We start from the raw sequence: 17,888 nt of genomic DNA on the forward strand, positions 1-17,888 counted from the left end.
TGTTTTTAAACATGAAGAAGTAGTGGAAGAAAAGAAACGATTAGCCAAGAACCCGTTGTTTTAGGCTAGGTTTCCCTTCTAAGAGGGATGAAGGGGTCTATTAGTCAGCTTCCTAGTGCTGACCAGGAAATCTCCACGTTGACTAGTTGAAGGCTACATTTCTGTGGGGCTGATGCAGTTAGGTGAAGCATTAAGTGCTGCTTTACCGACTTGAGGCCTTAACCTAAGTGACATCATTTTCAGGCTGTGATTTTCTTTTTAACAACGGTGACAAAAACATTGAGGCACCTGGGGGGCTCAGGTGGTGAAGCACCTGTCTTCAGCTCAGGTCACGATCCCTGGGCTCTATGACCCCTGGGTCCTGGATGGAGCCCTGCAACAGGATCCCTGCTCAGTGGGGAAGCCTGCTTCTCCCTCTCCCACTCCCCCACCTGGTGCTCTCTCTGTCTCTTTCTGTGTCAAATAAAATCTTTAAAAAGTAAATAAATAAATTCATCTACATAAAATCTCAAAACAATGAACAGTGACAAAAATAAACAAACACCTTGTGGAGAATTGCCAGGGTAGAGAAGCAAAATGCAAAACGTTTGCTACTTGGCTCTCTTGAATGCTTGACATAGTTTGTTCCCAGGAGTATTTGTGTTTAGAGGCCAAGTCATCTTCTTCAGTGAAGTCCGCTGTCCCATGTATCTTATAAAGCAGTAGATTCTCAAGGTATGACAGTAAGGGTGGGTTGGGGTGGAGGGGGGATTTTGCTCCTCCCCCAGTGTTAAAAAGAAAACCATAGACCCCGAATGATATCAATTCCATTGAGTTCCTAAATTGTGGATTAATATTAATCTAATTCCAATTTAGGGGCACCTGGCTAGCTGAGTAAAGTGTGTAACTCTTGATCTTATGGTTGTGGGTTCCAGCCCCACATTGGGTGTGGAGTCTACTTAAAAAAACAAAATGTGTAAAAAAAAGAAGTTGTAAGCAAAAATATCAAACAAACAATTGCAGTTTCGAATTTCTCCAGAAAAGTAGTCTTTACCAGTAGTCAGGATTTTTGTTGTTGTTGTTAGTGCCAGTCTTCCCCTTGGGCCCTTTCCATCCCCCAAAGGCGAGGGAGTCATGAGCAGATAAGACCCCTTGCCTCTCCCCACAAGGCAAAGGTCTTTCCCGGAACAATCCTTTCCATTTGCTAATGAGTTGCTTGCCCCAGGGTCCTGCTATCAACACCTTCCATGTTGTATCATTCCTCGTAGCAATCTTCTATTTGCTAGATGGGACGTGACCTGATTTGTGAGTTATTTAATAAAGTCCGTTAGATCTTTAGCAGTAATCGCGCCTCGGATAAACCTCATTGGCTACGTACGATACTGCCACTGCACAAAGGTCAGCGAGACCTTGAAAGCTCAGCTGAGTGTTTTATGTAACGCCTGGATACGTGGGGGTGCGTCTCCAGACAAAACACAGATGAATGCTCCCAGCCCCATATGAATGCTGAACTGGCCCTGTGGTTTGCCTGAACGCCAAGTGTAACGGGTCGGCGTGTGTTTATCCGGAGGGTCTCCCCCTCCTGCGCAGGTCAGGCCCCCACGACCTCGATCCAGGCCAGGGCCAGGCCCCGCGGGCTCCCAGCCGGCTTTGGCTGAGGCTGAGCTCGGGGCGGGCAGGGGCCGCGGGCCTGCCGGGTGCCGGGTCCGCAGCTGTGCGCGCAGCTCCCCGCGCCGCGGTTCTCGCCTCTTTCCCAGGTGCCCGGGGGCCTGCGACGACTGTCCCTGTGCTGGGAAGGCGAAGGCCGCCTCTTGCCCGAGCCCCCGCCCTGGGGCGGGGAGAGGCTTCGCGCCTCGGGGAGCAGGAGCCACGGGCGTCCGCGCTCCTCGGGGCTGAGCCGGGGCGCAGTGCCGCGGCGTCCCCGCTGCGGGCGGAGGCCTCTCGGGTCCCTCTAGGCTCCGCGGAGGCCGGGCCTCTCGGTGGTCGCTGGGGCCGGGGCGGGCCGGGGCGGGGCCGCAGAAGGAGCCAGGCGCGGGGAGCCCATTGGTGCCGGACGTTGCGTGGCCGCGACGCTTCAGGCCCGGGCTTCCGGGCGCTCGGGCTCCTCGCAGCGGGCCCCGCAGACCTCGGCCCGGCGCGCAGGTACGTGTGGGCCCCGAGCGGGGACGGCCGGTTTGGCTGTGCGAGAGGCCGGGCCTGGCGTTGCGTTTTCTCAACGGTGCTCCAGGCGCTGGGCCTCGCTGTGGCGCGGAGGCTGCGCGGGAGGGACTGGGACGGGGGCGGTGGACTTCTGGGGCCGCGGGGAGGCGGGCGGAGACCTCTGGGCCGCCACGGTGCTGGGCTGCGGGATGCCAGGGAGGAGTGGTCGGACCTGAACCCGGAGCGGCGGCTGCGGTGAGGCCGGCTGCAGGGCAGGTCGCGTCCACGTGGGCTCAGGGCGGGTGCGGCCCGGTCCACACGGGCTCACGGAGGGTGCGGGCCCCATTAACGCGGGCTCGGGGCGGGGGGGGCGGGGGGGGCGGGTCCCGTCCACCCGGGCTCATGGAGGGGCGGCTCTGGGGCGGGCAGGGTGCAGTGCACCTCTGGCGCCTCTGCCTGCTCCTGTGATTGTGGACTCTCTGGTTTTCTCTGCCTTCTATCACTTTGATGTTGTGATGCGGGGCGGGGTCTCACCAAGGCTCCTCCCCCCAGCCCTTGTACAGATGGCTCGACTTTGATGCATTTACATTTATCAAACGTCTTATTTAAAAAAATATTTTTGAAATAACGTAAGGATGAAAAAAGTTCAGAAACTGGTACAAAGTGTTGTCACGTTCTGTGCACTTAGACTCCCCAGGTGTAATTAACATCTAATGGAACAGAACAGGAAAACTAGAGCCCTAACATCTACACGGTTTATTCAGACTGGCCTGCTGGTCTCACCCACTTCCTTTCCGTGGTATAGGATCCACGTTAGGATTTAGTTGCATTTACTTGTCTTGTCTCATCGGAACCTTTTACGTTTAATTTATTTATTTATTTTTAAACGATTTTTTAAATTTATTAATGAGAGAGAGAGAGAGAGAGGCAGAGGTTGAGAAGCAGGCCCCATGCAGGGAGCCGGACGCGGGGACTCGATCCCGGGTCTCCAAGATCATGACCTGGGCTGAAGGCGGCGCTAAACTGCTGAGCCACCCACGTGTCCCAACCTTTTACGTTTTATTTTATTTTTTTAAGATTTATTTATTTATTTATTTATCTATTTATTTATTTATGATAGACATAGAGAGAGAGGCAGAGACACAGGCAGAGGAATAAGCAGGCTCTATGCCGGGAGCCCGATGCGGGACTCTATCTTGGGACTCCAGGATCGCGCCCTTTGCCAAAGGCAGGCACTAAACCGCTGAGCCACCCAGGGATCCCCCAACCTCTTACATTTTAAACAGTGAAGGTCCTCTTACCCTCCAGGACCCTTCAGAGTGGCCTTGGAAGCAGCAGGTCTCAGATGAGAGGGTCTTTTCTTCCTCCATGCCGGCCCCATAGAGAACGTCCAGCAGGGCCTGTGGGCAGCTTTGGCACTTGTCACCGTCTGCCTTGACCCATCTAGTCCTGACCTTTCAGCCTGTGTGGACTCTCCTCCTGCTTCTCAGGCCTACCTGCTTCTGTCCTGGTATCTCTGAAGATGCCGGCTTTGGCCATCTTCTTTTTCAGTGGGAGCATTTCCCCTGGGTGATCTCGTGTGGCTCCAAGGATTCTTGTGGGTTTGAGCCTAACCTACATCCTCAGAGAACTCCCTCATCTGTGATTGCAGCCCAGGCCACCTCTCTGTTCCCGACTTACAGAGCCTGTGGCCTGCATGATACCTTGAAGGGTTACCTCAAAGCATTTCTGTCTCAGTATAAGCATATTTCAGCCTGAACTCACTCACATCTGGTCTCCTCTTGGGCTCCCAGATCTGTGAATGCGACCACGGTACCCTTGCCACTCAGCCCATCCTGGGGTAGGCCTCCCTGACCAGCTCTACCCCTGCCCCCCAGTCAATCCAGACTTGGTTTCCTTTTTGAATCCTCCCTGGGCTGGCCCACTTTTCTCCCTGAGAACCACCATCCTGGGTTTTGTCCCCCTGTGCTTGCTCTATGCCCTCACTCAGTTGTCCACACCAGAGTCGGACTGAGCTAATTATTTTATTTTGTTTGTTTTTATTTAAAGATTTTTATTTATTTATTCATGGGAGTGACAGAGAGTGAGAGAGGCAGAGACATAGGCAGAGGGAGAAGCAGGCTCCATGCAGGAAGCCTGATGGGGGACTCAATCCCAGATCCCAGGATCAGGCCCTGGGCTGAAGGCAGACGCTCAACCGCTGAGTCACCTGGGGGGTCCCAGACTAAGTTAATTAACATGTACAAGTGATTGTGTCATACTCTGCTTGTATTATTTTAAAATTTGTCTTTACTATAAAGAGAGAGAGAGAGAGAGAGAAAGACAAATTAAGATACAGACCATTACAAACTGATGGTCAGGGATCACTGGGTGGCTCAGCAGTTTAGTGCCTGCTTTTGGCCCTGGTCCTGATTCTGGAATCCCGGGATGGAGTCCCGTGTCGCGCTCTCTGCCTGGAGCCTGCTTCTCCCTCTGCCTGTGTCTCTGCTTCTCTCTCTCTGTCTCTCATAAATAAACATCTTTAAAAAAAAGAGAGAGAGAGAGAGAAAGTTGGTGAAACAGGTGGCAGGAATTAAGGAGAGCACTTGTGATGAGCACCAGGAGATACATGGAAGTTTTGAATCACTAGATTGTATGCCTACTAATATAACACTGTATATTAACTAACTAGGGTTAAAATAAAAACTCAATATTTAAAGAAGGTGCAAAAATAAATAAATAAAATTTCCCTGTGCTGTACGATAAGGTTCGTCTTCTTAATGGCGCCCTCAGGGCCCTGAAATGGCTGGTCCAGCCTCTTCCTCTACCCTCCCCCTTGGGTTCCTGCTTGGCCAAACCTTCAGGGAGCTTGCCACCAGCGTGCTCATCTGTCTTTGCAGAGAAGCGCTCCTTAGTCTTGGGGTTCACCCAGGTTTTGAAGCCTCCTACCTGGATCCCAAAGCTCCTGCCAGAGCACTTTTTCTGTAGTTGGCTGGCTCATCATTGTATAGGGAGACAGAAGTGGGGCGGTTTCCGTTGTGCCATCTCGCTGACATCACGCCTGGTTGTTCAGGTCACTTCTGCTGTTCAAGTCTCAGTAATTTTGTCTGTAGATCATTAACCACTGAAAGAGATGTGTTGAGATCTGCCGTTATTGTGATGGATTTTTCATTTTCGACAGTTCATTTGTATTGTGAAGTGGTTACTAAACGCATGAAGTTTAAAATGATTATAACCTAGTGAGTGAAACATTCTTTCCCTGTGCAGTAATCTTTTTCTCTGATAATGCTTCTGTTTATTTTTAATTCTAAAAGTTAGCAAAACATAAAATTTACTACATTAACCACTCTTCAGTAGTGTTAAGCATGCTCATATTGCTGTGCAGCCAATCTTCAGGACATTTTTATCTTCCAACATTGAAACCTTTGCCCATTAAACATCATCTTTCCATTTGCCCCTCCTCCCTCCACTGCTAACCACCATTCTACTTTCTGTTTTTATGAATTTAAGTACTGTCCATAGCTCATCTAAATAGATCCATACAGTATTTGTCTTTTCATGACTGTTTTCTTTCATTTAGCTGAATGTCCTTAAAGTTTCATCCATGCTACAACATGTGACAAGATTTCCTTCCTTTGTAAGGCTGAATAGTATTCCATTGTAAGTATATACCACATTTTCTTTATCCATTTATCTTTGATGGACCTTTGAGTTGCTCCCACCCCTTGGCTATGATAAAGAATACTTCTATGAAGATGGAGGTCTCTTGGAGAACCTGCCTCAATTCTTTGGACTACATGCCCAGAAATAGGATTGCTGGATTATATGGTAGTTCTATTTTTAATTTTTTTGAGGAACTCTCATACTGTTTACATAGTGGTTGCACCGTTTTACATTTTCCTATCAGCAATGCACAAGTGTTCTAATTTCTCCATATCCTTGCCAACATTTTTATATATATATATATATATATACTGGTCATCGTAATGGGTATGAGGTGAGCCTCATTGTGGTTGTGATTTGCATTTTTTAATGGTTAGTGATGTTGAGCATCATTCCATACGTTTATTGGCCATTTATACATCTTCTTTTGAGAAATGTCTATACAAGTTCTCTGTCCTTTTTTTCATTGGGTTACTTGTTGCCTTGCTACGAAATTCATAGGAGTTATTTGTATATTAACTTATTGTCAAATACATGATTTGCAAATATTTTTCCCATTCTATTCATTGTCTCTTCACTCTCTGGACTGTGTCCTTTGATGCATTTTGAAGTTTTATATACCCCATTCGTCTATGTTTACTTTTTTGCTGGTGCTTTGGTATCATAGTCAGGAAATCATTGCCAGGTCCATGGATGCCTGGGTGGCTCAGTCAGTAAGCATATGACTCAATCTCAGCTCAGGTCTTGATCTCAGGGTTGTGAGTTCAGACACCATATTAGGCTCCACACTGGGTACGAAGCCTATTTTAAAAAAAGAGAGAAATCATTGGCAGATGTTGTATTGTGAACCTTTTCCCTATGTTTTCTTTCAAGTGTTTTATAATTTTAACTTTTACGTTTATTTCTTTGATACATTTTGAGTTAAGTCTTTGTAGATGATGTCAGACAAGAGCCCACTTTATTGTTTTGCATATAGATACTCCATTTTTTCTTTTTTTTAAAGATTTATTTATTCATTTATTCATGATAGACACACACACAGAGAGAGAGAGAGAGAGAGAGAGAGAGAGGCAGAGACACAGGAGGAGGGAGAAGCAGGCTCCATGCCGGGAGCCTGACGTGGGACTTGATCCCGGGACTCCAGGACTGCGCCCTGGGCCAAAGGCAGGCACTAAACCGCTGAGCCACCAGGGATCCCTGATATTCAGTTTTTTTCAACACCATTTGTTAAAGAGACTATCCTTTCCTTATTGAGTAGTTTTTACGTCCTTTTTGAAGATTACCTGACCATATACATGAGGGTTTATTTCTGGTTCTGTTACACTTCACTGGTCTGTATATCTGTCTTTATACCAGGGCCATGCTATTTTGACTTCTTTAGCCGGCAATATATTGAAATGAGGACATGTGAATTTTCCAACTTTGTTCCTTTTTTCCAAAGTTATCTGGGCTATTTGGCTTCCCTTGATTCCAAATAATTTTAGGACGGATTTTTCGATTTCTGGGGGAAAAAATGGTATAGGGATTTTGATAGAGATTGCCTTGAACCTTTGAAGTACTTTGGGCAGCATTGACATTTTAGCAATATTAGGCCTATCAACTTATGAACGAAGATATCTATTTTTGTGTGTTTTTTAAAACATTAGTCTGACATGTTTTCTCATTTTCAGCATATGATTCTTTCACTTCTTTCATTAGTCTTATTCCTGAATATCTTACTTTTTTCAGTGTTGTGGTAAATGTTGTGTTCTTAATGTCCACTTCAAATTGTTCATTGTTAGCATATAGAGATGCAACTGATTTTTGGTGTTTTGGTTTTCATTTCTGCAACCTTGTTCAATTTGTTTACTGCTTCTAATTTTTTTTAATCCTTTCAATTTCTACAATAAGATCATGTTTTCTGCAAATATAATTCTTCTTCTTCCTTTCCAACTTGGATGTCTTTTGTTTCTTTTTCTTGCCTAATTGCTCTGGCTAAGATTTCTAGTACTATATTTGATAGGCCAGAGTAAACAACTTTATCTTGATCCTGTTTTTAGAGGAAAAGTTTGAGTCTTTTGCTATTTTGTACATCAGCTGGGATTTTTAAAAAAATATTTGGTCTTTATTATGTTTAGTTGGTTTACTTTTACTCCTAGTTTAGTAAGAGTTCTTTTCATGAAAGAGTATTAAATCTTGTGAAGTGGATTTTTTTTTCATTATTTGCTATAAATATTTGTTTTTTTAAATGTTTTTTTTCAATTTAAATTTAATTAGCCAACATATACTAAGTACATCATTATTTTCAGATGTAGAGTTAAAATAATCCATCAGTGAACATATGCTTTTTGTCTATCATTCTGTTCACTGATTAATTGTTTTCTCATGTTGAACTATCCGTGCATTCAAGAAATCTCCCTTTGTTGGGGTATATAATCCTTTCAATGTGCTATTGAATTTACTTTGTTTATAATATTTTCTTGAGGATCAATATTCATCAAGGGTATTGATTGTTAGTTTTCTTGTAGTATCTGTTTGGCTCCAATATCAGGGTAATGCTGGCTTAGTTACTGTATTTTTCTGCTCCAGAGTTGGATCTTTTTGGATCTTTTCTATGATTTCTATCTTTATGTCAATATTCTCATTTTGTCATCCATTTCCTGATTTTGTCTCATTGTTTCTCTTGTTGTCTTTTAGCTCTTTGAATATATTTAACAAATGGCTTTTAATTCTTCACCAAGAAACTCAGCAGTCTGTCTTTCTTTAGGATTCATATCTGGAATCTTATTTTGTTTCTGTGACTGAGCCATGTTTCCCAGTTTCTTTGTATGCTCGTGATCTGCTGTTGAGATATGGCCATTTGGGAAAAAACAGCCTCTTCTCAGTCTTTATGGACTGGCTTTGTTCAGGGGAATACTTCACCAGTCAACCCTAGAATCTAGAAGTTTGGAACCTCACCAACATCTCCTGGTGATGCATTCTCTGGACCTGAGTGTGTACTTTTAATTTTAATGGTCTCAAGTTCCACAAACAGCGTGTCCCTAATTTCTTCTTAGAAATGTATAATTTTTCTCTCCCTGGCATCGGCATGTAAAACTACAGAATTTCTGCAGCTCTGGTGTGCTGTGGCACTTGCTTATATTTTCAGTAACCTCCAAACTGCTCCCATTCCCATCAATGCTCCATGTCTGATGAGGCATAAAATCTATATCACCCAGGGAGCCCCCAGACAAGTCAGGGTGTTGGACAGATTAGTCTACTCTGATTTCCACTCCAGGGTCGAGTCACTGTATTTACCCTGGCTGTGCCTTACTGATCTGAGTGGGGAGAGATCCATCTGTGCACAGAATGCCATGAAATCTCCTACGCTTTTAAAGGGAATCCCATCTTACTTTTCTGTTGGCCTGGGTTGTACACCATTTCAAGTGGTCTCTAGAGTTCTCACAAAGATATTCGGGTTCATCTTTGTTGTTAACTTGTATTTCCATGGGTAATGAGGGCCTGGAGCTTTGAAGTCTACCATCTGCTGATATCACATCCTCTATATTTGTCTTTTGAACTGTCCTCATATTCCATTCTTTTCTTATAATGTCCTTCTCAAATGCTCGTATTGTGGTAATGCTCGTCTAATGAGTTTGGGTTGGTTTTGTGTGTGTATATGTGTGTGTGTGTGTGTGTGTGTGTGTGTGTGTGTGTGTGTGTGTTTGGAAGAGTTTGAGAAGAGCTGGCATTAATTGTTCTTTATGTGTTGGGTAAAATTCACCAGTGTGTACATTTGGGTTTTTGTTTATTTTTGGTTTGTTCGTCTGTTTTTTGGTTGGGAGAGTTTTCGTTACTGATTCAGTCTTTCTCCTACTTAATTGGACTGTTTCAATGATCTGTTTCTCCTGGCTCAGTCTTGATAGATTGTGTGTTTCTGAGAATTTCAGCCGTTCCTAAGTTGTGCAGTTTGTTGGCATATAATCAATAATCAATTTGTAGTAGCCTCTATGATCTTTTGTTTCTGTGGTATCAGTTTTAGTCTCTCCTCTTTGAGATGTATTTTTGTTGATTTGGGTTCTCTTTATTTCTAGGATACTGTAGCTAGGAGTTTATCAATATTGTTCTTTTCAAAAAACTAGTTCTTAGTTTGTTCATCTCTCCTATTATTTTTATGTTCTCTATTTTAATTGTTTTGGCTTTAATCTTTTATTTCCTTCCTTCTGATAACTTTGGGCTTAGGTTATTCTTTTTTTTTTTTTTTTTAAGATTTTATTTATTTATTCATGAGAGAGACATAGGCAGAGGGAGAAGCAGGCTCCCTGTAGGGAGCCCATTGTGATACTCAGTCTCAGGACCCCGGGATCTCGACCTGAGCCAAAGGCAGATGTTCAACCACTGAACCAATTATTCTTTAAAAAAAATTTTTTTTGGGGATCCCTGGGTGGCGCAGCGGTTTAGCGCCTGCCTTTGGCCCAGGGCGCGATCCTGGAGACCTGGGATTGAATCCCACATCGGGCTCCCGGTGCATGGAGCCTGCTTCTCCCTCTGCCTGTGTCTCTGCCTCTCTCTTTCTGTGTGACTATCATAAATAAATAAATAAATAAATAAATAAATAAATAAATAAATAATTTTTTTTATTTTAATTTAATTTTAAATTCCAATTTAGTTAATATAGAATGTTATGTTAGTTTCAGGTGTACAATATAGTGATTCAGCATTTCCATATGTCACCTGGTGCCTATCACAAGTGCAGTCCTTAATCCCATGACCTATTTTACCCATCTCCCACTCTCCTCTGGTAACCATCAATTTGTTCTCTATAGTTAAGAGTAATTTCCTGGTTTCTCTCTCTTCTTCTCTTCCTTAGCTCATTTTAAAATTTTTATTTATTTCTGTGAGAGAGAGAGTGAGCACAAGCATCAGGGAGGGGAAGAGGGAGAAGCATACTCCCCGCTGAGCTGGGAGTCCAATGTGGAACACGATCCCAGGATCCTGGGATCATGACCTGAGCCAAAGGCAGATGCTTCACCAACTGAACCAAGAGCAGTTTTGCACATTTGCCCCCCTTTGCACATTTTTTTGTTTCTTAAATTACACTTAGGAATGAAATCATATAGCATTTGTGTTTCTCTGACTCACTTATTTCACTTAGCATTACTCTTAGCTCCATGTACATCATTCCAAATGACGAGATTTCATTCTTTTGTATGGCTGAATAATACTCCATCGCATATGTACCACTTCTTCTTTATCCATTCATCTATTCTTTCTAGAGTTCCTTGATATATTTATATATATATATATATATATATATATATATATTTTTTTTTTTTTTTTCTGTATGTGTTTATAGTATTAAGATCTCTCCTAGAAATCTTTTGCTGCAGCCTAAATGTTTTGGTATATTGTGTTTCCTTGTTTCATTTGTTTCAAGATACTAAGTATTTATGTAAGAAAGAGAACCCAGAAGTGGGTTGGGGCAGAGGGAAAGGAGAGGGAGAATCTTAAGCAGGCTCCACACTCACTGCAGATCCCCACACAGGGCTTGATCTCAAGATCCTGAGATCATGATCTGAGCCAAATTAGGAGTCGAATGCTTAACCAAGAGCCACCCAGATGGCCTCAAGATACTTTTTAATTTCCCCCTTAAGTTATTCTATGAAAGAATTTTTTCTTCTTTGACCTGTTGGTTGTTAAGAGAATGTTGTTCCATAAGTAGTTCTTTAGGGGGTCCCTGGGTGGCCAGAGGTTTAGCCCAGGGCGCGATCCTGGAGACCCGGGATCGAGTCCCATGTCAGGCTCCTGGTGCATGGAGCCTGCTTCTCCCTCTGCCTGTGTCTCTGCCTCTCTCTCTCTCTCTCTGTGTGACTATCATAAATAAATGAAAATTAAAAAACAAAAGTAGTTCTTTATACATCTGGGACTTCACGAATACAGTGGTCACTGGCCAGGCACATGTGACAATTTACATTAAATTTAATTAAAATTATATAAAATTAAAAATTCAGTTTCTCAATCACACTAGCCATACATATCAGATATGTAATAACCACATACCATATTGGGCAGCACTAGTAGACAGTATTTCCTTTTTACAGTAGGATCTATTGGTAGTCTTGATATAGAATAAGAGTTGTCAACCAGGTGCAATTTTGTTCCCCATGGGACGTAATGGCAATGTCTGGAAACATGTTTGATTTCACAAGTAGTGGAAAAGTAGTGCCGGTGTTTTACTGGCATCTAGTGGGTAGAGTTCCGGAAAGCTGTTAAAATCCCGTAATTCACAGGACAGCCCCCAACAGAGACTCATCCGGCCCACATGCCAGTAATTTTGACGGTGAAAACCTTTGCCCTATAATATGTTTTGGTGTGAGGTGGAGGGCTCGTTGTTTTTCCCTCTGATGGGCCAGTTGACTAGACCCCCTCTGCTGTGTGTACTCAATCCATCCTCTGCTTACAGCTGGTGAACTTTAAGCTAAACATGTTTTTTCACTTAAATGGTGGAGAAGGTCCTATTGCCTTGCTAATTAGCATACAATTTTTAAAAATCGACCTCTGCTGTCTTACAGATTCTTTGACTCTGCACATATAGACAAGTCTCTGTTCCTGGCTCATCATGGCTTCAACTTCAAGGTAAGTGCCTTTGATGAAAGCCTTTATGAAAGGCCACGCCCAGGACATTTTTAGCTCTTGGTCCTGCTGGCCTCACTAAGCATATGGTGTCTAGGAAAGAAAAAGGAGGAAGAGAGAGCAGAAAAGGGAGATTGAGGAAAGATGAGGCAGGCAGGGTAGTGTATGTGGTATGGGTGAGGCTTTGTAGCTCCAGGGTCTACACTGTGTCTGAAAATGTGATTTATTTTTCTCATCTTTTTTTTTTTGTAAGATTTATTTTTTTATTGAGAGAGAGAGAGAGAGAGAAAGAGAGCACAAGTGGGAGGGTTAGAGAGAGAGGGAAAACACGCTCCAGATTGAGCACGAAGCCCGATGTGGGACTCGACCTCATGACTCTGAGATCAGGATCCAAGCTGAAACCAATAGTTGGTCACCTAACTGTGCCCTCCAGGCTCCCTTTCCTCATCTTTTAATGCACAAGGTGCTTGCTACTGGACTACCATGGTCCTTGCAAGCTTTACCATTCCATGAGTCTTCTTTCTTTATTTTTTTCAAGTTCTTACTTAAATTCCAGTTAGTTAACATGTACTGTAATATTGGTTCAAGACTAGAATTCTTCACTTACCTATAACACCCAATGCTCATCACAAGTGCCCTCCTCAGTGCCAATCACCATGCCAATCCCCTGCCCACCTTCCCTCCAGCAAGCCTGTTTGTTCTCTATACTAAAGAAACTCTTATGGTATACCTCCCACTCTTTCCCTTCCTTCCCCTATATTCGTCTGTTTTTTTTTTTTTTTTTTTAATTTTACATATGAGTGAAATCATCTGGTACTTTTTCTTACTGATTGACTTTGCTTAACATACATAATACACTCTAGTTCCTTCCATATCATTGCAAAAGAGAATATCATCTTTTGATGACTGAGTAATATTCCATTGTCTGTCTGTCTATCTGTCTATGTACGACATCTTCTTTGCCTGTTCATCAGTCCATGGACATTTGGGCTCTTTTCATAGTTTGTCTAATGTTGATAATGCTGCTGTAAATATTAGGGTGCATGTGCCCCTTCAGAGAATATTCTTGTATCCTCTGGGTAAATACTTAATAGTGCTGTTGCTAGGTCACACATAGGGTAGTTTTATTTTTAACTTCTTGAGGAACCTCCATACTGTTTTCCAGAGTGGCTGCACCAGTTTGCATTCCCCCAAGAGTATAAGAGGGTTCCCCTTTCTCTGTAACCTTGCCAACATCTGTTGTTTTCTGTGTTGTTAATTTTAGACATTCTGACAGGTGTGAGAAGGGATCTCATCATGATTTTGGTTTGTATTTCCCTGATGATGAGTGATGTTGAGCATCTTCCCATGTGCCTGTTGGCCATTTGTAGGTCTTCTTGGGAAGAATGTCTATTCTGTCACCGGCCCATTTCTTAAATGGAATATTTGGTTTTTAGGTGTTGAGTTTGATAAGTTCTTTGTAGATTTTGGATAAGAGCTCTTTTTCTGATAGGTCATTTGCAAACATCTTCTCCCATTCCATAGGTTGCCTTTTAGTTTTGTTGATTGTTTCCTTTGCTGTGCAGAAGCTTTTCATCTTGATTAAGTCCCAGTAGTTCAGTTTTGGTTTTGTTTCCCTTGCCTTCGTACATGTATCTTGCAAGAAGTTACTGCGGCCAAGTTCAAAAAGGGTGTTGCCTGTGTTCTCCTCTAGGATTTTGATGGATTCTTGTCTCACATTTAGATCTTTCAACCCTTTTGAGTTTGTCTTATTGTGTGGTGTAAGAGATCGGTCCAGTTTCAATTTTCTGCATGTGGCTGTCCAATTTTCCCAACAGCACTTATTGAATAGACTGTGTTTTTTTCAAGTGGCTATTCTTTCCTGCTTTGCTAAAGATTAGTTGACCATAGAATTGAGGGTCCATTTCTGGGTTCTCTATTCTGTTCCACTGATCTATGTGTCTGTTTTTATGCCAGTACCACACTGTCTTGATGACCACAGCTTTGTAATGCAGCTTGAAGTCAGCATTGTGATGCCCCAGCTTTGGTTTTCTTTTTCAGCATTCCTCTGGCTTTTTAGGGTCTGTTGTGGTTCCATATAAATTTTAGTGTTGTGTGTTCCAGCTCTGTGAAAAATACTTGTGGTATATTGATAGGGATTCCACGAATGTCTAGATCCCTCTGGGTAGGATAGACTTTTTCACAATATTCTCCCAATCCATGAACATAGAATGTTTTTCCATTTCTTTGTGTCTTCCTCAATTTCTTTCACAAATGTTCTGTAGTTTTCAGAGGACAGATCCTTTACCTCTTTGGCTAGGTTTATTCCTAGGTATCCAATTGTTTTGGTACATTTAAATGAGATCAATTCCTTGATTTCTTTTTCTGCTGCTTCATAATTGGTGTATAGAAATATGAGAGATTTCTACATTGATTTTGTATCCTGCAACTTTCCTCAATTCGCGTTATCAGTTCTAGCAATTTTTTGCTGGATTCTGTTGGGTTTTCTAAATAGAGTATCATGTTGTCTGCAAATAGTGTAAGTTTGACTTATTTGCTGGTTCGAATGGACTTCTGGTATTATTTTAAATAACAATGGTGAGAGTGGACATCCCGGTTTTGTTGCTGACCTTGGAGGAAAAGCTCTATTTGCCCCCATTGAGGACGATATTAGCTGTGGGTCTTTCATCCATAGCCTTTATGATGTTGAGCTCTGTTCCCTCTATCCAGACTTTGTGGAGGGTTCTTATCAAGAATGGATGTTGTGCTTTGTCAGATGTTTTCTCTGCATCTATGGAGAGGATCATGTGGTTCTTACCTTTCTTTCATTAATGTGGTATATGATATTGATTGACTTGTGGATGTCGAACCCCCCTTGTAGCCCAGGAATAGATCTCACTTGATTGTGCTGAATGATTCTTTTAGTCTAGTAGTGGATTTGATTTCCTAGTATCTTGTTTGGAATTTTTGCATGCACGTTCATCAGGGATTTTGGCCTCGTTGGGGTCTTTGGTTTTGGAGTCAAGGTAATGCTGGCTTCATAAAAAATGAATTTGGAGGGTTTTTTCCATTTCTACTTTTTGGAGCAATTTGAAAAGAATATGTAGTAGCTTTTCTTTTTTTTTTTTTTTTTATTTATGATAGTCAGAGAGAGAGAGAGAGAGAGAGAGAGAGGCAGAGACACAGGCAGAGGGAGAAGCAGGCTCCATGCACCAGGAGCCCGACGTGGGATTCGATCCCGGGTCTCCAGGATCGCGCCCTGGGCCAAAGGCAGGCGAAACCTGGGTGATCTCGTGTGGCTCCAAGGATTCTTGTGGGTTTGAGCCTAACCTACATCCTCAGAGAACTCCCTCATCTGTGATTGCAGCCCAGGCCACCTCTCTGTTCCCGACTTACAGAGCCTGTGGCCTGCATGATACCTTGAAGGGTTACCTCAAAGCATTTCTGTCTCAGTATAAGCATATTTCAGCCTGAACTCACTCACATCTGGTCTCCTCTTGGGCTCCCAGATCTGTGAATGCGACCACGGTACCCTCGCCACTCAGCCCATCCTGGGGTAGGCCTCCCTGACCAGCTCTACCCCTGCCCCCCAGTCAATCCAGACTTGGTTTCCTTTTTGAATCCTCCCTGGGCTGGCCCACTTTTCTCCCTGAGAACCACCATCCTGGGTTTTGTCCCCCTGTGCTTGCTCTATGCCCTCACTCAGTTGTCCACACCAGAGTCGGACTGAGCTAATTATTTTATTTTGTTTGTTTTTATTTAAAGATTTTTATTTATTTATTCATGGGAGTGACAGAGAGTGAGAGAGGCAGAGACATAGGCAGAGGGAGAAGCAGGCTCCATGCAGGAAGCCTGATGGGGGACTCAATCCCGGATCCCAGGATCAGGCCCTGGGCTGAAGGCAGACGCTCAACCGCTGAGTCACCTGGGGGGTCCCAGACTAAGTTAATTAACATGTACAAGTGATTGTGTCATACTCTGCTTGTATTATTTTAAAATTTGTCTTTACTATAAAGAGAGAGAGAGAGAGAGAAAGACAAATTAAGATACAGACCATTACAAACTGATGGTCAGGGATCACTGGGTGGCTCAGCAGTTTAGTGCCTGCTTTTGGCCCTGGTCCTGATTCTGGAATCCCGGGATGGAGTCCCGTGTCGCGCTCTCTGCCTGGAGCCTGCTTCTCCCTCTGCCTGTGTCTCTGCTTCTCTCTCTCTGTCTCTCATAAATAAACATCTTTAAAAAAAAGAGAGAGAGAGAGAGAGAAAGTTGGTGAAACAGGTGGCAGGAATTAAGGAGAGCACTTGTGATGAGCACCAGGAGATACATGGAAGTTTTGAATCACTAGATTGTATGCCTACTAATATAACACTGTATGTTAACTAACTAGGGTTAAAATAAAAACTCAATATTTAAAGAAGGTGCAAAAATAAATAAATAAAATTTCCCTGTGCTGTACGATAAGGTTCGTCTTCTTAATGGCGCCCTCAGGGCCCTGAAATGGCTGGTCCAGCCTCTTCCTCTACCCTCCCCCTTGGGTTCCTGCTTGGCCAAACCTTCAGGGAGCTTGCCACCAGCGTGCTCATCTGTCTTTGCAGAGAAGCGCTCCTTAGTCTTGGGGTTCACCCAGGTTTTGAAGCCTCCTACCTGGATCCCAAAGCTCCTGCCAGAGCACTTTTTCTGTAGTTGGCTGGCTCATCATTGTATAGGGAGACAGAAGTGGGGCGGTTTCCGTTGTGCCATCTCGCTGACATCACGCCTGGTTGTTCAGGTCACTTCTGCTGTTCAAGTCTCAGTAATTTTGTCTGTAGATCATTAACCACTGAAAGAGATGTGTTGAGATCTGCCGTTATTGTGATGGATTTTTCATTTTCGACAGTTCATTTGTATTGTGAAGTGGTTACTAAACGCATGAAGTTTAAAATGATTATAACCTAGTGAGTGAAACATTCTTTCCCTGTGCAGTAATCTTTTTCTCTGATAATGCTTCTGTTTATTTTTAATTCTAAAAGTTAGCAAAACATAAAATTTACTACATTAACCACTCTTCAGTAGTGTTAAGCATGCTCATATTGCTGTGCAGCCAATCTTCAGGACATTTTTATCTTCCAACATTGAAACCTTTGCCCATTAAACATCATCTTTCCATTTGCCCCTCCTCCCTCCACTGCTAACCACCATTCTACTTTCTGTTTTTATGAATTTAAGTACTGTCCATAGCTCATCTAAATAGATCCATACAGTATTTGTCTTTTCATGACTGTTTTCTTTCATTTAGCTGAATGTCCTTAAAGTTTCATCCATGCTACAACATGTGACAAGATTTCCTTCCTTTGTAAGGCTGAATAGTATTCCATTGTAAGTATATACCACATTTTCTTTATCCATTTATCTTTGATGGACCTTTGAGTTGCTCCCACCCCTTGGCTATGATAAAGAATACTTCTATGAAGATGGAGGTCTCTTGGAGAACCTGCCTCAATTCTTTGGACTACATGCCCAGAAATAGGATTGCTGGATTATATGGTAGTTCTATTTTTAATTTTTTTGAGGAACTCTCA

General features: G+C 43.1%; 1 protein-coding gene across 1 annotated transcript in view; it reads left to right on the forward strand.

Annotated features, from left to right (window-relative positions):
- The first annotated feature begins 716 nt into the window (after positions 1–716).
- Positions 717–17,888, forward strand: part of LOC121488733 (translation initiation factor IF-2-like) — a 59,889-nt gene continuing 42,717 nt past the window's right edge. Inside the window, exons 1-3 of the mRNA XM_041751059.1 lie at positions 717–722; positions 1,520–2,121; positions 12,291–12,354. Coding sequence (XP_041606993.1) covers positions 717–722; positions 1,520–2,121; positions 12,291–12,354 — 672 coding nt within the window. The remainder of the gene's footprint in view (positions 723–1,519; positions 2,122–12,290; positions 12,355–17,888) is intronic.

This window comes from Vulpes lagopus, chromosome 4 (assembly GCF_018345385.1).
Source record: "Vulpes lagopus strain Blue_001 chromosome 4, ASM1834538v1, whole genome shotgun sequence".
Classification (NCBI taxonomy): Eukaryota; Metazoa; Chordata; class Mammalia; order Carnivora; family Canidae; genus Vulpes; species Vulpes lagopus.